General features: G+C 43.3%; 1 protein-coding gene and 1 non-coding gene across 3 annotated transcripts in view; both read right to left on the minus strand.

The window, feature by feature from the left end:
- The window catches only part of KATNA1 (katanin catalytic subunit A1), a 73,027-nt gene extending 49,656 nt beyond the window's left edge, over positions 1 to 23,371 (minus strand). Inside the window, exons 1-4 of one of the 2 annotated variants that reach the window (XM_040429273.1) lie at positions 23,238 to 23,371; positions 16,714 to 16,877; positions 5,069 to 5,226; positions 460 to 643 (exon numbers count right to left, since the gene is read on the minus strand). In XM_040429273.1, coding sequence (XP_040285207.1) covers positions 460 to 643; positions 5,069 to 5,226; positions 16,714 to 16,872 — 501 coding nt within the window. In that variant the 5' untranslated portion in view covers positions 16,873 to 16,877; positions 23,238 to 23,371. Of the gene's footprint in view, positions 1 to 459; positions 644 to 5,068; positions 5,227 to 16,391; positions 16,416 to 16,713; positions 16,878 to 23,237 lie in introns of those variants that run through there. The other variant, XM_040429274.1, reaches the window with a different exon arrangement.
- A 197-nt stretch (positions 23,372 to 23,568) lies between these two features.
- On the minus strand, positions 23,569 to 23,639 carry TRNAG-GCC. Its single transcript has one exon. It is a non-coding gene; the product is annotated as a tRNA-Gly (tRNA).
- Positions 23,640 to 24,091: the final 452 nt, after the last annotated feature.

The following is a 24,091-nucleotide window of genomic DNA, read 5'->3' on the forward strand; positions in this document are numbered from 1 at the left end:
ATCCGTTGTTCCGTTTTTGGTTTCCGTTGTGTTTCCGTTTTTCCGTTCCGTTTTTCCGTATGGCATATACAGTAATTACATAGATAAAATTGGGCTGGGCATAACATTTTCAATAGATGGTTCAGCAAAAAACGGAACGGAAACGGAAGACATACGGATGCATTTCCGTATGTGTTCCTTTTTTTTGCGGACCCATTGACTTGAATGGAGCCACGGAATGTGATTTGCGGGCAATAATAGGACATGTTCTATGTTGAAACGGAACGGAAAAACGGAAATACGGAAACGGAATGCATACGTAGTACATTCCGTTATTTTTTGCGGAACCATTGAAATGAATGGTTCCGTATACGGAACGCAAAAAACGGCCAGTAAACGGGAAAAAAAACGGCCGTGTGCAGGAGGCCTTAAATTAGGCTTATAGAGCGTGAACAACCATATCTAATGTTTGGAAGCTACCTTTTCTTTCACTTTCTGCAGGGGATCTTTCTTCTCACGTGCTCTGGCAGGCTTTACTTTCTGGTTATTAACATTTCTTGAAGATGGGGGATTTGGACCCTTTCCGGGTATACTTATGCGGTTGTTATGTACTCGATTGTCACTGAACTGGGCAGACTGTCGTTTCCTGGGTCCTGGTGAAGGTCTTAAAAAAATATATATATATATATATATAATAAAATAATAAAAATAATAATCTCCATCCAAGATGAAAAGTAATAGCGATTCCCAATGAAAAATCATCAAACAATATTGAAGGTAAGTAACAAGGATGCACTCCGGACATGAAGAAGAAAAGAAGTGGATCCTTTTATTACACCAAATGCAACGCTTAAAGGGGTTGTCCGGGATTGGGGACATGGGTGTACATGTACAATGGTCCCATAAATATTACATTCATGCCTGTCCTTCCCTTACCAGACATTTCTGATGGCCCTTTTTCACTTCACAAATTTTCAGCCGGAAGTGCAGTTTCTATCACCGTCAGTGACGTACCGGGTCCCTTTCTGCATAGTGAAGTCTCTTCTTCCGCTTCGCAAGGAGCCCGGTGACGTCACAGTCAGCCTCTAATTATTCCAAGCGCATGGAGGGGCAGTAACTATGCGGCAACAGACCGCGCTAAGCCACGCCCCTCACCGCGCTAAGCCACGCCCATCACCGAGCAGGGCGCATGCTTAGCAAGGAAGGAGGCGTTTAGGGGCGTGACTAAGGCGGAGGAACAGTTGCGGCAGGAGGCGGCATATGAATTAGGGGTGGTGGCTGCACGGAGGAGCAGGCACACACTCGAAACAACGCGATGCTGCGCTGGGACCCAGAAAGCATTGAGGCAGGAAGTTACCGCACACATAAACAGAAAGGTAAACAATCAGTGGGGGACTGTAGGAGCCCTGCTGAAGTGTAAAAATACCTTAAAACATCTGGGGGGACCTTCAAATCGCTATTAATAGTGATTTAACTGGTTTTAAAAAAAAAATCTTGATCCCGGACAACCCCTTTAAGCTCCTCTCAATGGAGCCTTTGTCAAGCAGGTTGACAAAGGCTCCATTGAGATAAGCTGAAACATTGCATTTGGTGTAATAAATGAATCCCTTTTTTTCTTCAAGTCCGGAGTGCTTCCTTGTTATTTACCTTCATTTTACATATACACACACACACACACACTATAATAGATACAATATCTTAAAAAAAGAATGCATTAAATGTCATACAGATTGCAAAAGTAAAACACAAAATCATGCTAAGACCCCATTCACACGACCATATTTTTGGTCCGCATCCGATCTGCATTTTTTGCAGACTGGATGCAGACCCATTCATTTCAATGGATGCGCAAAAATGCAGCATCCGTATGTCCATTCCGTATCCCCGAAAAAAAAAAGATAGAGCATGTCCTATTCTTGTCTGTTTTGCGGATAAGAATAGGCATTGAAGAAAAAAAAAAGTTAATTCCAGCCTCCGGATAAAAACAATGGAATCCTATATTGAAAAATAGTCATAAAATCTAGGTATACTAAACACGTAGTGCACAAAAAAAACGCACCTCCCGTAGAAGTGGCATTGTTACAACGGATCCACAAAATACATACGGTCATGTAAATGAACCCTTAGAATAAAGATTCCAGATTTTTTTTTTTGTGAAAGTACTTTGTATTTTGGAGATATATATTTATATATATATAGTTTATTCATTAATTTTTGCAGTTTTTTTGTTGAGGGTTAAAAAAATTTGATCAAAATCAATAAAGTCTATAAAGGCAGTGGCCAAATTATAAATTTTATTTTTTGTAAACTAAAGAAAGTATTTACACTAGACTGTGGAGGAGTCCCTGGCTGACTGAGGTACTGACAGAAAACAACAGGTTCCACCTTCTGGCCAGCTGCAGCAGCCACTAGAGGGAGTGTAGACTACGGTGTCTCTAGTTCAGAATATGACGGTATGCCGTAAGTCGGGGATAGGCAACCTTGGTGAGGTACAGATCTACTGTAGTAATAATACTGTATTTCGCAGTGACATGGTTTTCTCATAGATGTGACCATGTTTAGGTCACAGGCTGCACTTATACAAGGTGCTCACCTTTTCAAAAGTATTTTGACTGACAAAAACAAAGTTTTCACATGGAGATTTTTGCCTATTTTCTGCACGCAAACAGTATATTCCAAAAAGGAGAAGATTCAAAGATGCACCATATCTGAAGCATATTAGGCTCATATCACAGAAAAAGTTGTCTCAACTGGATATTTAGGGCATATCAATAGCAGTTCCAGAGGTGGAGCCACACCTATCTCAAAAGTGGGACCCCGCTATGAATGGATAAGTCACGCACGCGCACTTTCTCCATATATGGTTTTTGGACTTACGAAAATGGTGAATGGACGGGTAGCTGCGCATGCATCCATTCTCAGAGGGCCCCACACTTGTAATAGAAGTCGATTCCAAAGAACCCACACCGATCAGACATTTATGGCATATTCTATTAATATGTCATTAGTGTGCAGATGGCACAACCCCTTTAATGTATCCATACACATTCATGCACACCACAATAAAACTGTTTTAGATGATGCACTCTAAATGTATGCAGCAGACTCACAAGCGGATCCCGCTCTATACACAGCGGGTGCCATCTGTGTAATATAGCCGACGCTGGGCCGCACAGATATCTCCAATCCTGAACATTTAACCCCATTGGATGCTGCAATAAACAGTGTCTTCAGCATCTGACTGGTTAGACAGAGGAAGGGGACAAAAGCAAGGGGCTCTAATCAGTTGCTATGACAGCCCTGGGCCTTGTGAAGGCTCCAAGGCCTGCTATAGCACACTGCCTGTTAACCTTGCCTGCAACATCCTATAGACTTCTATTATGACGGAATGCAATATGGAATACTTCTCATAGGCTTCCGTGGTGCATGCCGCCATAGAATTCCGTTATGGTCTGTGGTAGCGGAATCCATAACGGGATTCTTAGATAACCCGAATCTTGTATGCTGTACTTGAAAATACAAGTCTGCTGAACACTAGTGATATGAATTAAATATTTGAATGTTTAATACTTTTTAACTTTTTTTTTATTGCAATTTTTAGACTCCTTGGAGGACTTAAGCATGCTATATGTTATTATGGGCAATGATTCCTATTCTGAATGGTCCCAGGTTATAAGTGGTGTACCCCAAGGTTGAATACTGGGTCCTTTATTATTTAACTTCTTTATTAAAAGCATTGTTTCTAATTTTTGCAGATGATAAGCTGTCAAGTATAGAGCAGTCTATGGAAGCTATTCATAAACTACAAGCTTACTTGGGCTGTGTCCAGACATCCACTTGGCAAATAAGATTCAGTGTGAATAAATGTAGTTATGCAACTGGGTAGTAATAATCTCCGTGCATTACATGTCTTAGGCCTTATTCACTTCAGCGTTTTGGTCAGTGATTTCCATCAGAGACTGTGAGCCAAAACCAGGAGTGGAGCTTACACACGAGCGAGTTGCACACTCCAGACTCACAGCGTTAGTATAACACAGCTCCCGTCCTGACCTCCCAGCATTGACAGGGTCGCATAGCATTATATTGATTTTTGATTCTATGTATCCCATACAGTTCTGGAATGTATTGGATAACAGTGACAGCATTATGTCAGTGTTATCCAATACATTCCAGACCTCTAAGGTTTACATAGCATCATAAATCAGTATAATGCTATGTGACCCCATAAGTGCTGGGAGTTCAGGACGGGAGCTGTGTTATACTAATGCTGCAAGTCCAGAGTGTGCAACTCACTCTTCTGAAAGCAGCCATAAGGTATAATGGAAAGATCTGCTCCTGTTCTGTGTTTAGAGACGCACCTGGTCTTGATTCAAAATATGGAAATCACTGACCAAATATTGATATGTGAATAAGGCAATAGGGAGAGTAGCGCAGGGAGAGTCACTTGTTGTGAAAGAGCTAGGTGTACATCTAGTTCAAAAGGGGCATAGAGGATCTTGGTTATGAGAAAAGATGAAACATTCTAAGTCTAAGAATGGAAAATGATTAATTTGTGTGAATATGTAGATGGGCAATACAAACAAATATGGTGAAAACAATTCCAAGCTAAATCCCCTCAAAAACAAAGGGTACAGCCTCTGTCTGGAGAAAAAAAAAAAAAAAAAAGGTTCAGCCTTCAAAGGTGACAAAGCTTCTTCTCCATAAGTGTTTCTGTAGAACAGTCTCCTTCCTGAGTCACACCGAAAACTGTTGACGGCTTCAAAAAGCTTAGATTAGGGATGAACAAACCCGAACTTCACCAGGTTCAGTGTTCGGGTGGGTTGGGAAAACGGAATATAACGGAATGAAAACGGAAACCTTTAAGAGGCATTCCGTTGTGATCTGTCATAATAGAAGTCTATGGCCAAGTGTAACGGATCAACAGTTTTTGTGTAATTAGTATAGTTAAATTGGAATTATAGCAGAAAGGTAATTTTCAAAGGATTTACTTAATTTTTCTTGCATGGTGTATAGTCAACATTCACATGAAAACAAGCACATACCTGAATCTTTTATTGTATGCAGTGCAATAAATTAACTTTCAGCTCACCTACGTTCAACTGGCACTGGCAATGACCAGACCTCTCCGTCCTGAGCTGGAAAATCATGTTGTGCTGCTTTCACAGGAGAGTTGTCCAACTTAAAACTTTCCAGTGTAGACATAATGTCCTTCACATGTTTAGCTTCCACGCTGATCTCCTGCCAAACCTGCCAATTAGATCAACCTTGGATCACCGAATATGCAAAGTTTCCTTGTTTTTAGACAATTCAATTGTACAAACTGATGACCAGAACAAAAGTGGAGGTGGACACTAAGTTCATGTCCCTCATTTTTTTTTCAAACCACACTTTATAAATAAAAATAAAAAATATATAAAAAAAAGAAGACATATGATTGTGCAAAAGGGAGTATACGTTTTATCAAAAATACTTCATCTCTATGTAGATGTGACCAAGGAAATGAGATGTTTAAATTAAGTCTCAAAGGGATTAGGCAATGATTGATGTAAAAAAATAAAAATAATGAAAATCAGACATCATACAGTACATGACACACTCTTTCTAACAAAGCTAAAAACAGCCTCGTAACTTACATGGATCCAGAGATCTCCCCATTCATTGCGCCAATTGTTCTGCTAGATTTATTTCAGGCTGGCAGCTCAGGGGGTGAGCACGTGTCCCCCCCCCTCAGTGAGGTGGACAGAGAAATAAGGAAAAGAACAGCAGGTGGCGCTATATAGATTGAATAGCTCTGTGGCTATACAGAATTTTTAATTACATGCAAATATAAAACTATTCAGATGCAGGGGCTGGTGTGAAAAATGTAGAATATCGTTCATGGCACAACTCATTAATCTAAGCATCCAGGCTGCCAGAACATTTTTTTAAAAGCATTTTGCAGGCGACAACCCAATTTTGCAGCATTCCTAGTCCATAGAACATTATACTGGCTGTCTACTACAGTTCCCAGTACCAATTTCTGCTATCTTAGGGTGGAGCATGTTCAATAATACATATACTCCAATTTGCAAAATGTTATTTTTTAACTGATGTAATAAAAAGTAAAATTTTTTAGGCATTTAGGGCAATTTTTTTTAGGCATTCTGGTTACCTCCTTAAGGTGAAATATGGCTGTGCCCTTAAGGACCAGGCCATTTTTTGCAAATCAGAAATTTTCAAAAACCCACTTTTCAAGGACCAGTTCAGATCTGAAGTCACTTTGTGAGGCTTACATAATAGAAACCACCCAAAAATGACCCTATTCTAGAAACTACACCCCTCAAGGTATACAAAACTGATTTTACAAACTTTAACCCTTTAGGTGTTCCACAAGAATTAATGGAAAAGAGAGATACAATTTCAAAATTTCACTTTTTTGGCAGATTTTTCATTTTAATAATTTTTTTCCAGTTACAAAGCAAGGGTTAACAGCCAAACAAAACTCAATATTTATGGCTCTGATTCTGTAGTTTACAGAAACACCCCATATGTGGTCATAAACCACTGTACGGGCACACGGCAGGGCGCAGAAGGAAAGGAATGCCATACGGTTTTTGGAAGGCAGATTTTGCTGGACTGTTTTTTTGGACACCATGTCCCATTTGAAGCCCCCCTGATGCACCCCTAGAGTAGAAACTCCAAAAAAGTGACCCCATTTTAGAAACTACCGGATAGGGTGGCAGTTTTGTTGGTACTATTTTAGGGTACATATGATTTTTGGTTGCTCTATATTACACTTTTTGTGAGGCAACGTAACAAGAAATAGCTGTTTTGGCACCGTTTTTATTTTTTATTTACAACATTCATCTGACAGGTTAGATCATGTGGTAATTTTATAGACTAGGTTATCACGGACGCGGCAATACCAAATATGACAACTTTATTTTGTTGGTCAGTTTTACGTAATAAAGCATTTTTGATACTTAATATGTATACTTTTTTTATGTAAGTTTTACACAATGATTTCATTTAAAAAAAAAAAAAAAAAAAAAAAAATTATATATATATATATATATATATATATATATATATATATATATATATATATATATATATATATATATATATCTCTCTCTATCTCATGTTTTAGTGTTTCTATAGTCTGAGAGCAATATTTTTTTTCAGTTTTTGGGCGATTATCTTGGGTAGAGCATGATTTTTGCAGGATGAGGTGACTGTTTGATTGGCACTATTTTGGGGTGCGTATGACTTTTTGATCGCTTGCTATTACACTTTTTGTGGTGTAAGGTGACAAAAAATGGTTTATTTAGCACAGTTTTTATTTTTTACGGTGTTCATCTGAGGGGTTAGGTCATGTGATATTTTTATAGAGCCGGTCGATACGGACGCAGCGATACCTAATATGTATACTTTTTTATTTATTTATGTAAGTTTTACACAATAACAGCTTTTTAAAACAAAAAAAAAAAGATGTTTTAGTGTCTCCATATTCTGAGCCATAGTTTTTTTTATTTTTTGGGCGATTGTCTCAGGTAGGGGCTAAATTTTTTTAGGTCATGCGATATGTTTATAGAGCCGGTCGATACGGACACGGCGATACCTAATATGTCTACTTTTTTTTTCTTACTTTATTTGGGGAAAATTACATTTTTGTTTATTTTTACTTGAAACTTAATTTTTGGGGGTAAAACTTTATTTTTTGTCCCACTTTGGGACTTCAACTTTTGGGGGTCTAATCCTTTACAATGCATTCCAATATTTCTGTATTGGAATGCATTGGCTGTATGAGTAATACTGTGTGTATTACTCATACAGCTTCCTGCCTGTGAGATCCAGGGGGCTGGATCTCACAGGCTCGTCACCGGAAGGCAGCGCGATGCCTAAGGAAGGCATCGCGCTGCCTTCCATGCCATCGGGTACCCCCTACAGCCCCACAGGGACCCGATCGGAAATACACATGACATACCGGTAGGTCATGTGTCCTTAAGTACCGGGACAACATGCCGTACCGGTACGTCATGTGTCCGGAACAGGTTAATATGCTATTTCCATATTTTCTCCTCACAGTTAGGGCTCATGCATACAAATGTTTTTTTTTTGCGTTCATTATGCGTTACTTATACTGAACCATTAATTTCAATGGGTCAGCAAAAAAAAAAAAAAAAAACACTAAAGTGTCTCCGTGCATTCAGTTTCCATATTTCCGTTCAAAAATAGAACATGTCCTATTATTGCCCGCAAATCCTGTTCCGTGGCTTCATTCAAGTTAATGGGTCCACACAAAAAAAAAAAAAAAAAAAAAAAAAAGGAACACATATGGAATGCACTCCATATGTCTTCTGTATCCGTTCTGTTTTTGCGGAACCATCTATTGTAAATTTTATGCCCAGCTCAATTTTTTCTATGTAATTACTGTATACTGTATATGCCATACGGAAAAAACGGAGCGGAACCAGAAACGCTACTGAAGCAAAAACGGATCCGTTAAAAACAGCTCACAAAACACTGGAAAAGCCATACGGTCGGGTACATGAGCCCTTAGGGCCGTTGTGCGGCTGTTCCGCGCAGAGCCCGGGACAGATAGACACTAGTGTTGAGCGAACTTGTGTTTTAAGTTCGCAGTCTAAAGTTCGGGTTATCGAAGAATCGCGTTATGGATTCCTCTACCAGGACCATAACGGAATTTAGAATCCATAGCGCAATTCTTCGATAACCGGAACCCGAACTTTAGACGCCGAACTTAAAACACAAGTTTGCTCAACACTAATCGACACCCATTCAACTTGAATGGGTCCGTGATCCGTCCGCACCGTAAAAAAAAAAATAGAACATGTTGAGGCATGAACAGAAACACCACAGAAGCGTTCCATAGTGCTTCCGATCCGTACTTCCGTTCCGCACTGCACCTCCGGAATTACGGACCCATTCAAGTGGGCCGCAATACAGCCACGGCTGGGAAACGGCCGTGTGCATGAGCCCTTAGGGTACATTCACATGACCATAATTCTGGGTCTGCATCTGTTCCGCGGCACTATGTTCATCTGTAGTTCCATTCTGCAGCCCCACAAAGATAGAGCATGTCCTATTGTTGTCTGCGGACAAGAATAGATATTTCTATCATAGAGCTGGCCGGTATTCATGTATTGCGGAACGCAAAACACATATGGTCATGTGAATGTAGCCTTAGGGTGCATTCACATGACCGTATTTTAGTCCGCATCCGATCTGCATTTTTTGCAGATAGGATGCAGACCCGTTCATTTCAACGGGTCCGCAAAAAACGCGGACAGCACACCGTGTGCTGTCCACATCCGTTTGTCCGTTCCGTAGCCCCGCAAAAAAAATAAAAAAATTCTATTCTATTGTCCATTTTGTGGACAAGGACAATGGATCCGAAAAAAAACTGATTCAGTTTCCACATTTTATCAAACATCTGGCCCATAATAGAACAGTCCTATCTTGCTTTTTCGGGACCCAAGGTGACTAAAAAATGGTGAATAGCGTGGTTTTTATTTTTTTTCGGTTACTGTGTTCCCCGCATAGAAGATATTTTTTAACATTTTATAGTTTGGACTTTTTCAGACGTAGCGATACCTAATATGTATGTTTATTGTTTATATGTTTTATATGTAAAATTGGGAAAGGGGGTGATTTAAACTTTTAATATTTTTTATTTAGTTTTTTTACTTTTTATTTAATAACTATTAGCTCCCTTAGGGGCTAGAACCTGGGATCTTTTAATCCCCTGTCCTATCAACCCTAATGGAGATCTATTAGGGTGAAAAGGACTTCACACTGTCCCTGCTGCCCTGTGCTTTGTGCTCACAGCAGCAGGGAGCTTACCGTGGCAGCCAGGGCTTCAGTAGAGTCCTGGCTGCCATGGTAACCAATCGGACCCCCTTGATTTCACTGCTGGTGCTCCAATCGGAAGCTGCCACTGCCACCAATGAGGAGGGGACCCTGTGGCCACTGCACCACCAATGACTAATACAAGGGTGGGCGGGTGGTTGGGGGCGCACTGCGCCACCAATGATTACAATTAACCCATTAATTCAAATATAGGCAGCGGGTGCAAGCGGCAGTATCACATACCCGGCACCTGCCCTCTATGGCAGGGCGCTGTGGTCCCCGTTAATTAACCCCTCAGGTGCGGCATCTGAAAGGTTAATTGCCGCGATTCGCGGGATCGCATGCCCTGTCATAGAGGCTGGGTATGTGATACTGCCGACAGCACCCGACGCCATCTATATTTCAATTAATGGGTGAATTATAATCATTGTTGGCACAGTGGCCACACCCCCTCCTCCTCAGTACTATGTTCTCATTGGTGGCAGCAGTGGCACAGTGGGGGAGGGAGGGACTGCCTCCTTCTCCACTGTGCTGCTGAGGAGAACATGGCCCGCTGTGAGTGGCACGTGCCATGTTCTCTAACTGATACTAGATTGCGCAGTAGCGCAGCTTGGTATCGTAAAGATCCGGGTACAAAAGTATCGATTGGGTATCGATACTTCAATACCCGGTGCAACTCTAATTGGAGTCATTGGCAGCACTGTCGGTACAGTAATGTGGGCACACAGGGAAGCAGCGGGCAGAGTATTAGTTGAAACTACAGAATGTCAGTATTAAAAGGGGCTGCAGGATTTCTGCTATGAAGAGTGGGGATGGAAAGCAAAAGGTGAAGGCAGAGGTGTAACCTGAATCTCCTCGGCCCTAATGTAAAATCTGTAACAGGCCCCTGTAACATTGTGCCATTTATTAATACTGGTGTCTTCTCACATAGCAGACGGGATGACACACCCCTGGCCAAAGACATCTGTGCATGATGGTCTGGACCAAAAAATAAAAAAAGGAAAGTGAACAACTGAAATCCGTGGAGCATCTGTGTCAGTGTGAAATTATATGGAAATTATTTGTATTGAGGGGGGGGGGGGGGGCGCAATTTGCCTGCTCTGCATAGACAACCAAAATACCTAGTCCTGGCCCTGGCACCAAGTCACATTATGTGCAGATTCTAAATCTTCAAAAGCCTTCAAAATTTTACACACTTTACTGCTACTGTATAATGCTGTGGATTTGCTGCAAATCCACAGCCTTTATGCCACATGGAAGCATACCCTAATGTCTTGATAATTCAGGTTGAAGACAGATTTGGGAGAATGCTCTTTTCTGCAGTAAAGTTGAACACCTATAAAATTCAACAGAACCGATGCCCAGGATGACATAACCATGTGGCAATGATAAGACGTACTGGTCGGGACATGTAATCACGTGCGCACAGCAGAAACATTCCCATGCAGTGAACCACGCTAGATGTGCCCCATCAGGTTCAGTAATGAACGCATGTGGGTGCAAAGAGAACAGACATAAAAAAAACAAACACATTAACATGCCAGTCTAATGAATAAAGGATCCAAGCATAGAATCAATGTCATGGTTATTGTAGAGATGGGCAAATATGCTATCGGATATGAAAAAAGCTACAACACAATTATGGAATGTATTTAAAGCCTAAATGTGTCTCTTATTCTACTGGCATTATAACATCAGAGAAAGAGGCTAGTTTCTTAAATTTGGATTCTCACTTTACTTCAAAACCCCCATAGAATAGTCCCAAATGGTCTTAAAATGTTTAGAGTCCAGAGGGTATTCTGAGCATCAATAAAGGCGTTTGTTAACTGGTGGCAGCAGCGTGCTGTACCTGGAGGAAAAAGCATACTCGCCTGCTCCTTGGGTCCCTGGCTCTCTTCAGCGTCTGCCTGTCTGTGTCCTGTAAACCTCTGGACACGGGGGCCACGTGCAGTGCTGCAGTCCATGACTGGCCTCAGCGGTGATAGGTCTTCAAGCATTATGCCACTGCAGGGTCATGTGCCACTGCGAGACACGTCGCTGCTGTGGCCAATCATTTGCTGCAGCATAGCGCATAAGCCTGTCTGTCCAGAAGTTCACAGGATGCGGAGCATAAGGGCTGTTTCACACGAGCGAATGCCGTGCGTGACATCCGCTCCGTGAATGACAGCCAAGACCCGATGCAGACTGCAGAAGCACGGAGCATTAACATGACTGATAATGCTCCGTGCCTCTCTGTGATCTCTTTATTACGAAATCACAGTGAGATAAAGTTGTCACTGTGATTTCGTAGTAAAGAGATCACAGAGAGGCACGGAGCATTATCAGTCATGTTAATGCTCCGTGCTTCTGCTGTCTGCATCGGGTCTTGGCTGTCATTCACGGAGCGGATGTCACGCACGGCATCCGCTCGTGTGAAACAGCCCTAAGGCTGCTGAAGGGAGAGAGCGTTAAAACAAGATGCTACCAATACTTAAAGGGGTTGTCTCATCATGGACAATGGTGATATATCGCTAGGATATGCCCCCATTGTCTTATAGGTGCGGGTCCCACCGCTGGGACCGGAACCTATATCGAGAACGGAGCCCCGCAAGGTGGTGGCTGGAGGACTCCGGTCCGGCCACCACCAACCGGCTCCCCATAGAAGTGAATGGGACCGTACCGGGCATGCGCGGCCCCGCTCCCATTAATTTCTATGGGGCCAACTGAAATAGCTGGCTCGGCTATTTTCGCCGGCCCCATAGAAAATGAATGGAGGGCGGCTGCGCATGTGCAGTGCGCCCTCCTTTACTTGCGGGGCTCCGTTCTCAATATAGCTGTGGGTCCCAGCGGTGAGACCCGCACCTATAAGACAATGGGGGCATATCCTAGCGATATGCCCCCATTGTCCATGATGAGACAACCCCTTTAGAGTTCAAAAAGTTAGACAACTGACCAACAGGGGTTGCCTGGTTTGAGAAAAAAAATGTTTAAGGCTACTTTCACACTGGCGTTTTGGTTTCCATTTGTGAGATCCGTTCAGGGCTCTCACAAGCGGTCCAAAACGGATTAGTTTTGCCCTAATGCATTCTGAAGGGAAAAGGATCCGCTCAGAATGCATCAGTTTGCCTCCATTCCGCTTTGGAGGCGGACACCAAAACTCTGCTTGCAGCGTTTGTGTCCGTCTGACGAAACTGAGACAAACGAATTCGTTGACACACAATGTAAGTCAACGGGGGCGGATCCATTTTCTATGACACAATAGAAAACGGATCCGTCCTCCATTGACTTTCAATGGTTTTCAAGACTTAGCCGTCTTGGCTATGTTAAAAATAATACAAACGGATCCATTCTGAACGGTTGCAGACATTTGTATTATCTGAACGGATCCGTCCGTGCAGATCCATGACGGATCAGCATCAAACGCGAGTGTAAAAGTAGACTAAATATGCTCGAGTCTTAGGCTGGGTTCACACCTGAGCGTTTTACAGCGCATTCCTACGCGCTGTAAAACGCTCAACAGGCAAAAACCAATGTTTCCCTATGGGCATGGTTCTCACTTGAGCGTTTTACAGCGCGTACGAACGCGCTGTAAAACGCCCTACGCCCCAAGAAGTACAGGAGCTTCTTTGGGGCGTATTGTCATGCGTATTGTGGCAGTTTTTCATTGGATTAATCACATAAATGCGCGTACTACGCGCGTTTCCAAAATACAAAAGCGCCCGATAAAAACGCCTGTAAAAATCGCTTATCGAATACACTCAGGTGTGAACACGAGCGTTTTACAGCGCGTTCAAACGCGATGTAAAACGCTCAACACATGAAAACCAATGCTTCCCTATGGCCCTGGTTCTCACGTGAGCGTTTTACAGCGCGTTTGAACGCGCTGAAAAACGCCCTATGCTCAAAAAAGTTCTTGAGCTTCTTTGGGGCGTTTTGTCGCGCGTTTGCGGCCATAGAATTGCATAGGAACGCGCAAATATGTTCTTTTGCGCGTTTGTGACCAGAAAAACACGCGTACGAACGCGCGTTTGGCACATAGCAACAGTCAATAAAAGGCCACACCCTAGTGAGAGGCAAATGTCTAGCCTGACCAAGATGCTGTCAATCACTGCTGTCAATCACACAAACGCGCGACAAAAACGCGCGTTAAACGTGCATATCAAATACGCTCAAGTGTGAACCCAGTCTTAGGGAATCTAAATTGTTAAAGGGTTTTTTTTTGTCAAGGATTTGACAAGCTACAATAGGATTTGACCAGCAATATTAGATCAGCGGGGGTCTGAAACCCTGCCGATTAGTGCCACAACTATACAGCTCTGCCCAATGTGTAGGGGATAGAGCTGATCCCATTCAATTCTATGGCAGCGGTGCTGCAATTACTAGCTCCATCCACCTCACAATGGACAGAGAGATAGGCACCCTCACATGACGCACCCCAGCCTATCTGCTTTTGATGGCCTATCCTAGGCCATCAATATCAAAATCCTGAACAACCCTTTTGTGCTGTAAACAATTTAATTTTTTTGTTTTGTCTTCTGTCTAAAGAACTGTAAGGGCTCTTGTTCATCGAGTAATAAGTATTTTTTTATCGATACTACTTTGGGATATGCATGACTCTTTGATCCCTTTTTATTAAAAAAAATTTAGAAGGTGAAGCGACCAAAAACAGCAATTTAGGCATTTTGATTTTTTTCCGGTTACAGCTTTCTCCGTACAGAATGAATATTTGTATATTTTGACAGTTCAGGCCATTTTCAGATGCAGTAATAGCAATGATGATTTTTTTTCAATTTATTTGAACATTTGGTAAAGGGGATATTTGAATTTTAAAATCTTTATATTGTTTTTTTTTACTTTTTTTTATAATAATTTCTTTAAAGTTATTTTATTCTCCTAGGGAACATGCGACTGCAATAGTTTAACAGTGCGGTCCATGGTAAAATTGCAATGTTCCTATTAAGCCCAAACTGAGGCAGGGCTCAATAGGAACTGTACTATGATAGGCCTGGGAGCCTTTAGTAGCAACTGAACAGCTCTCACAATCTCATCACAGGGTAAGGCCTCTTTCACACGGCCGTTTTTTTTTCCCGTTTACTGGCCGTTTTTTGCGGTCCGTATACGGTCCGTATACGGAACCATTGATTTCAATGGGTCCGCAAAAAAAACGGAATGTACTCCGTATGCATTCCGTTTCCGTTTTTCCGTTCTAACATAGAACATGTCCTATATTTGGCCGCAAATCACGTTCCGTGGCTCCATTAAAGTCTATGGGTCCGCAAAAAAACGGAATGCATACGGAAGTGCATCCGTATGTCTTCCGTATCCGTTCCGTTTTTTGCGGATCCATCTATTGAAAATGTTATGCCCAGCCCAATTTTTTCTATGAAATTACTGTATACTGTATTTGCCATACGGAAAAACGGAACGGAAAAACGGAACGGAAACGGAAACACAACGGAAACAAAAAACGGATCCGTTTAAAACGGACCGCAAAACACTGAAAAAGCCATACGGTCGTGTGCAATAGGCCTAACTGTTCGATCACTGGAGGGAGCCTCCTTCCTCTAAATGACCATTCAGATGCGGTGGTCGCAACTCACCATGGCTTCCGAGAGGTTAAATATCTGCGATTCAAGTAGTTTCCGTTCACTACCAGCAGTCACCCACCGACTATGGTGCCTGCTCAGATTCTGAGCGGGCACCATGTTTAAAGCCCTGGATGTCGCCAAGGGGTTAAACAAGCAGCTGTTATTTTATTATTTAAAGCATTTCCCACTTAACGACATTATGAATGTTCCTGTCCTTACTATATTTCTTATTGGATCCTGTAGTAACACCTCAAACAACTGACAAATTGCCGGGACCATAAGAACTGAATTTATAGGTATAATAAAATAGTACACAGTGAAACCTCTTCACAAGACCACCCTTTATCCAGACTCGATTTCCTGTGTCAGATTTTTACTTCCACCATCTATTGAACATGCTGGCTATTTTCCCCTCTAGTCTAGAAGACCACTTTTCAATGTAAATTTGAGCAGTCATCTAAAAGATTTCACTGTAAATCTATTTCCTATTCTTTGATCTGTACATTCATAGGATTCACCATTAAAGAGGACCTTTCACCGATCCTGACATTGTGAACTAAGTATACAGACATGTAGAGCGGCGCTGCACTTACTATTATCCCTGGGTGCCGCTCCGTTCTCTTGTTATGTCCTCCGGTATGTTGGGGGACTTGGTTATAGTAGGCGGGTTCTGCTGGGCGTCTCCTTCTCCGAGGCTGTAGCGCTGGCTAATCGCAGCGCAGAGCTCACAGCCTAACGGGAGAACGGAGCGGCACCCAGGGATAATAGTAAGTGCAGCGCCGCTCTACATGTCTGTATACTTAGTTCACAATGTCAGGATCGGTGAAAGGTCCTCTTTAACATTCAACAGGGCTGCTTTGGAGAGAAAAAACAAGACAAAAAACACAAAATCAACACAAAATCCATGCTAATAAATGCTGTAAGAACTCCAAAGACAAACTAGTTATGAGAAAGCATGCATGTAGACAATATCTGGACAATGTTGTATGCTCTTACCTACTTCTCACATCTCCAATGATGCTATGTTGGAGGAGAGAAAAAACATTGTAGTTGCTCTCAATATATAGAAATATTTCCAAAAGGCAAACATTTTCTCCATTACCAGGGATTTTTTTCTTCACTGCTTTTAAGTATATTTGTCCAGCAACCGGTTGGTAATATTAGCTTGGCACATTCCAGTACTGTCCTCACACAATCCTAGAAATCGATTTATTGAGGCCAGAAAAGAGGTGAAGCCTCTGACTAGATTTAGTTTACTCATTTCTCTGCTCTATGACCTAGGTAATGTTAAAGGGAATCATATACTGTAGATCCTTACCTGCTGCCATTTCTGCTGTAAGAAGGTGTCTTTGACATATAAGTACTTGTTCATCTGATCCAACACACCTTGATAGTAAACCATGGCGGAATCGTAGTTACCCAGAAGAGCATACTCTCGCGCCAGTTTCACATTTTCACTTATCATAAGCAAACTCATCTTCACTGCAAAAGAAAAAAAAAAAAAAGAAGGTAATATTAGGCAAATATATTTTCAATGGCTTCCTTGTCCATACGCAAGGTGTCAGCAACAACTGGCATGCCTCCTGTTCTAAAACGACACCTCTCTGCACGCATACTACCATAGATGTGAATGGGGTATGCTGGGAGTGGCAGCTTCACAACAGTAGGGGGTTGCCGACCCCTGCTGTAGACAACGAAATGTGATCTTGTATCCCTTAAAATATCACACCAAAATCTTGTTTTGGCCCAGCTGTCAGTAGAGAACAGTATCTAAGCACAGTAAATCCAGACAGGACTCCTAGGCAAGACATTGGGAGTCCTGATTACCCCGCCCACAAATGATTGACAAGCTTCAGTGTACAGATACAGGGAGAGCCATCAATCATCCAGCGTGGGAGGGGTAGGAAGGACTACGAGACAACTCGCAGATAGGGCACGTTCACATGCAGCCTTCTTCACACAGTGCATGTTTAATGAGTAGCTCAGGTAATTGCACTAATGTGACAACCATTACTGTCCTGCTGAGCAACCACCTGTAGACGACAAGCAATAAAATGAAATATGGTGAAGAAGAATGACTCACAGGGAAGCCGCACAAGCAGGCACACAGGTGCACGTGCAATGTATGCGTGCTGGCAAAGGTACACTGCTGAAGCGCCACATGCTCCTGGGAGCAGGCAGTGTCCTTGCCAAACTGCACCCCGGGTAAAACCTGCAGCAGTGTATGGCTTCTGACTATGGAACTATTCATATTGTGCAAACAAATTCTGCCTCCGCAGTGGGAAAAGAAAAATATGCGCAATGGCTTAAAACGTATTTATAAGGAAAAACCTCTACGCCCAGCTAGAAGACACATTTTCTGTCTGTACTGAGAAGGTACTTGGACCACTAACTTTAGGGGGGTCTCGTGACGTATACTGCTAACGACTGGCTGCAGCAGTCAGGTACCGTATACCTGCACACCACTGCTGCAGTCTGTAAACAAACAGCGAGAGAAGGACCGGACCAGTGATGCACAGAATGGCGCCAGAGAGTACAGCATGTAAGCATTCAATATCTTACAGCATTTGGGGGCACTCTCAAATAATTAGATCAGATAACCCCTTTAAGGGCCCATTCACACATGCAATGTTCACATCTCGTTGCCATCCGAGTGTAGAACGAACCCATTATAGTCAATGCACTACTTTGGTCCAATTTTCATGCTAGACTCAGTCAATAGGTCTTCTATCCTCTGGATGGGTCATCAGTATCTGATCGGTGGGGGTCCGACACCCGGGACCCCTGCTGATTGGCTGTTTGAGAAGGCACCGACACTTGCAGTAGCGTTGCAGCCTTCTCTCTGCTTTCCCTAGGCCAGTGACAATGCGTACATCGGTCACATGGCCTAGGCGCAGCTCAGCCCATTAATGTGAATGGGGCTGAGCTGTAATACCAAGCACAGTCACTATACCATGTACGGCATTGTGCTTGATGAGCTGATGACCTATAGAGAGGATAGGTCATCAGTAGGGATGAGCGAACCCGTGGAAGTTCGGGTTCGCCGGGTTGAGCCGAACTAGACCCCGAACCCCATTGAAGTCAATGAAGACCCGAACTTTACTTTATTATTTTTATTAAATTATTAGGGGTTATTTATATCCCGAATGTGGCTAGTGCCCTCAACTCTGCCCGTACCCCTGAAGAAGCCAGGATACTGGCGAAACATGTCGCCGCTGTATGAGTCAGACAGTCAGCTGAAGTTTAGGATTAGTCAGTCAGCATAGATTGACTTCAGAGCAATCAGTTATTGACATAATGTCAGATAGTATCAGCTGCGGCTCAGATGTATATGTGGTAGTGAATACTGTGTGAGAGGAGAGGGTGCACATCTCCACCACCCTTAGCAGTCACTTCCATCATACACAGGAGTGGAGAACAGGGTTTTTAAACCTGTGTAAGGCTCACAGCCGTTTTAATGCTTACCAATAAAAGTGAAATTTTTAAAATTCACCTCAGACCTGGGTCAAGTTAGGTTATGAGCCCCTGTGGTTTCAAGCATAATCCTCAGGATAGGCCATCAATATCAGATTGTGGGGGTCCGACCCTCGCTTGTGAATAATCAATACCCTGCTACCATATGTACAGTGTGCAGAGCGATGGACCAAGGCCACTTCACATAGACGATCGCTGTGGTCCATTCACTGACAGCATGGAGATATCATGAAAATATTGAAAATTGTAAAGACTTTCATTAGGCCAAGATTTGTTTTTTTTCGTACTTTGATGCGTTTTTTAAGCTGTGTTTTCTGTTCACTGCCCATATTTTACATACAGATGAATGAGATTTCACACAGGCTGGGAGTTTATCAGGTTATGATGTTTTGACATTTTGGATTTTTATTTTATATTCCCAGAAACTTTAAGGTTATGGTCACACAAGGCAGATTTTCCTGCGATTTTGTAGCAGATTTCCTCCTGATCATTGCAAAAAGCGATATCCGTGATGGAAATCCACCATGCGGATCGTAAATGCTTATTTAAACCAGATCCACTTCGCTGCTACTGTAATTCCAGTCTGGAAAATCTATAGCTTTTAACCCATATGTGGTCTTGATAAGAGGTCTCCTGGCCCTCTCCTGCTTCACCCCGTCCAGGCTGCAAGGGGTTTGCTGGGTTTACAGTTGAACTTGCTGAAGGAAGGTTACAGCACAGCGTGATCCACTGATCCGGCAGGTCACAAGTTATGGCGTCGTCCGCAGTTCTGACTCTGCTTCGGAAACAGTACAGCACAGAGAGCTCTCGCCGCTGGATACTGCAGATCCCCGTTCTAGAGACAATTACCATGTATACGAAGGATGTAGTATAAAGGTCTTTGATAGAAACACCCAGACACGGATGGCATCTGCATTGTGTCCGTGGATTCAGAGACTATAATGTGCGTGAGGGATCCATAATCACTGACATAAGGCAAACCACTCCGTAAAAGACCACTGATGTGTGAATATACACATTAAAGTTAATGGATAGGATTCACTGATGTATGGAGGAAGCCTTAGGCCGTGTTCACATCTGCGGCAAGCTGATCCGACTGAAATGTCGGCAGGGCATAAACCATTGCATACAATGGTATTTGTCTGGCCGAAACCCGAAATTTATGCTGGAAAGCAGTTGGATCACTGTCGGACCTCATTACAGTCAATAGGGATCCGATGGTGAACTACAGAATCCGACAATGCTGGAACTGGCAAAATCTGGCAGGCTGCTCTCTGCCGGATCTGCTGCCGTAGATGGGAACGCTGCCTCAGCCACATTCTCTACAGGCCCAGTATCAATCCATTCTAAGGCTTGAAGGCTTGTGTCACTTTAGCAGATAGCAATTATTATGTAGAGAAAGAGCTGAACCCGGACACATCCCCTCCTTCCTCTGACATGATGCTCTCCCTGAAATGCGCAGTAGAAGGGCTTTTTCTGGAGATCTGGTGACGTACCGCCTAGCAGTGAGCCCAGTGACGTCAGTGTATAATGTGCTGGAAAAATGAATGAAGCCAGCAAAGGAGGCAATATGGACAATAACAATACATTAGTAAGTGCCTTGTATTAACTTTCTCTACATGAGAAATGCCATTTGCTAAAGTGACAAAACCCCTTTAAGTCTTAAGAGGGTTTTCACAGATCAGACACACAAAAATGCTGCATATGTCACCAGTTTGAGTCTGCAAACAACTTTCTATGTCCCTTTGCAGATGAGGCTATGCCATGCTGAGAACATGTCCCTCCCAGTAAACATGCATGAACAGGATCCGGAAGGCTGGGCCGCCTCCATCACAGCACCTCTCTCATAAAGCTTCCCACTAAGCAAATAAATAAATGGGCGGATGAAAAGCACTGCGTTCATAGCTGGTGTCCTTTGTTCCCTCTCCAAACTTATCATTCTAGGTTACTTATCTAATGAAAAACAGAACCTGGAGAACGCATCACATAAAATGTGCTTGGAAAACCCATATTCCCTACTTCTGAGATTAATGGGAGAAGTGCGGGTCCTTTGTCCAAGATCCTCAACTCGATTTCAACCAAAGCATTCATTTGTGGTGAATGTAAAGGGCTTGGCCTATTACACGGTATCCCCAATCCACTGATAGGAGATAATGGTATGAGCGCCTGGGGCCCCTGCCGATCAGGAGAATGGGGGCTTGTGTTACCCTGTTTGAAAGGAGTGGCGTGCACAAATGCGCTGTGGCTCCATTCGGCCAGAGATTCCACTATAACAGACATGATTACAGCGATGTTAGTGAACTTGGATTAGCAGTTTAGGGCTGTATTACACCAGGCAGACGATTGCTGGGAGGGAAGCGCTCCTTCCCAGTGCAGGAGGCTGCTGCTATTAGATGCAGCGATCTCCTCCACAGCATGGGGACAAGTGATCGCTTATGCCATCGCTCGTCCCCATACTGACTGGTTGTTTGTCGGCAGCAGATTGTGATTAGACATTTTTAAACCTGCTGAAAGATTGCGATTGCCTGATGAACGAGTGATCAGGCTATCGGCAGTGGTATTACACTGCCAGATCATTGCTAATGATGATCCAGCCGACAATTGCCTGGCATGATAGGGCCTTCAGTGTTCATAAAACTTTAGGCTACTTTCACACTCGCGTTTTGGGCGGATCCGTCATGGATCTGCAAAAACGGATCCGTTACAATAATATAACCACATGCATCCGTCATGAAAGGATCCGTTTGTATTATCTGTAACATAGCCAAGACTGATCCGTCATGAACTCCATTGAAAGTCGATGGGAGACGGATCCGTTTTCTATTGTGCCAGATTGTGTCAGAGAAAATGGACCCGTCCGCATTGACTTACATTGTGTGTCAGGACGGATCCGTTTGGCTCAGTTTCGTCAGACGGATAACAAAACGCTGCAGGCCGAGTTTTGGTGTCTGCCTCCAGAGCGCAATGGAGACTGAACGGAGGCAAACTGATACATTCTGAGCGGAGCCTTTTCCCTTCAGAATGCATTAGGGCAAAACTGATCCGTTTTGGACCGTTTGTGAGAGCCGTGAGCGGATCTCACAAATGGAAAGCCAAAACGCCAGTGTTAAAGTAGCCTAAGACATTTCACTGTTGCTCAGGTTCTCCTGAAAAGGCTTGTAAAGGCTCTAATCACATATTTGGGCTTTCCTCATGGTGCACACGCCAGGGAAATTTTCCATCATATGGCACAATATGCCATGTGTCACCCATAGGGTCCCGTACAAAAGAATCATGTATTGTGTCATGTTTCTCTGCGCTGAAAAGCACCATTGACTACGCCATCCAGTACAGCTAAATCAAAAGGCATGTTGGCAGACACCCCCCAAATTTACGCAGAAAGCGCACTCTTGTGGCATCTGTCAGATATCCGGAGACTATTTTAGGTATACAGCGTATGCACCAGGAACTGCTGAATGAACATAGCTTAAAGGGGTTGTCCAATTTCAAGAGGAAACCAGACAACTTAGGAGACCGACCTGTAACAATGAATAGATGACCCGGCAGATCTACTGCAGTGACGTCACATTAAAATCACATGACCATTGCAGCCAATCACTGACCTCTTCAGTGCACTGCTGAGGCCAGTAACTGGCTGCAGCGTTCACATGTTGTCAACATGACATCTCCACTGCAGGCAGGAAAACAGAGGCCCGGCCGGGAGAAGAGGATCTGCCAGCGAAGTCATCATCTATTCCAGGGATGCGTAACCTGCGGCCCTCCAGCTGTTGTAAAACTACAACTCCCACCATGCCCTGCTGTAGGCTGTCCGGGAATGATGGGAGTTGTAGTTTTGCAACAGCTGGGAGGGCCGCAGGTTGAGCATGCCTGATCTATTCTGTTTTCCTCTTGACGATTGCTTTAAGATGCACATATATTTCCATGATCTCTGATGGTATCACACTTCGGATATTTGAGGAAAGGGGGGGATGATTGCTGACAAGCTTACACATACAGATGGGGGATAGGGTCATACATTACCAACATTTAGGGCTCAAACAAAGATTAAACATAATTCATACCCATGAACATCTGAAAATATTCTCCCTCACAATGACATTATACATAAGGCAGACATGAAGAACGGCGGTCAGCTAGTTCTCCTGATGACACAGGGCCAGCAATGCCGATGCCATAGACATCAATGGAAGGGGAGCAAGAACTGGACAGCAGATTAATAGCAGCACAGCCTACTGACCCTAGACCATCAGAGCCGTGTCCCCATGGCCGGGCTCCATGTACCGGACACCAGGCGGTGCACATGTGAATGTATGGAGATAAATGCGGCTGATAACAGAGTACAATAGACGCCTAATATGAATACATCACCTGGCAGGCGTCCTGACTGACGTGACCGGGAAGCAGTGCTGAAAGTAGCCGGGACTATACTGTTCCCTGCTGTCTCCTCATCTCCATAACACCTCCTCCTCCTACTCACACATTCAAACCGAGCGGCTGCGTCACTTCCGGCCTCCCTGCCCTCCTCCTTCATGACCTCAGTCCTCATGTTCCCCCGGAGCTGAACTCTCCCAGCGCAGCTATAGTGTTATCAGGGCACACACATGTCTCTTCACACTTACTAATTATAAAATGTAGGTAAAATATTGTTACAAACCAAGCAACTTGATAAAAAGGAAAAAAAAAAAAAAAAAAACACAGCTGCATTGGCCGGGAATCGAACCCGGGCCTCCCGCGTGGCAGGCGAGAATTCTACCACTGAACCACCAATGCTTGCTATAGAAAGTACTGGCTGAGCTCAGAGGATATCTTCATTGTCCAGCCACAGGATGTTTTATATCTTTTTCTGGATTCATAGGCATTAATGTGGAGTTCGCTCTCCTTGTTGCAGTGTATACAGCTTCCACTCTTTTGGGAAGGCTTTTTCCAAAATTTCAGTGTGTGTTTGTGGGAACTTTGCCCATTTTTACACTGAGTTTCTGGTGCATAGCAGCATCCAAATCCTGAAGTCTTTATTTGAAAATCACAGGAAACATAAATAGTTGGCGCGTTTCGGCTAGCAACGTAGCCTTAGTCATAGCATATAATACATGCGTGGAATCTCTATGTGCTTTTCTACATGCATGTCTGTGTGTCCTCCGGTGAGCTGACTTTCACTTCTAATTTCCATACACTGAACACATCCAATAGTCCACCGATATCTGACAGATAGCACAAGAGTATTC

This window comes from Bufo bufo, chromosome 4, assembly GCF_905171765.1.
Source record: "Bufo bufo chromosome 4, aBufBuf1.1, whole genome shotgun sequence".
In the NCBI taxonomy this organism is placed as follows: Eukaryota; Metazoa; Chordata; class Amphibia; order Anura; family Bufonidae; genus Bufo; species Bufo bufo.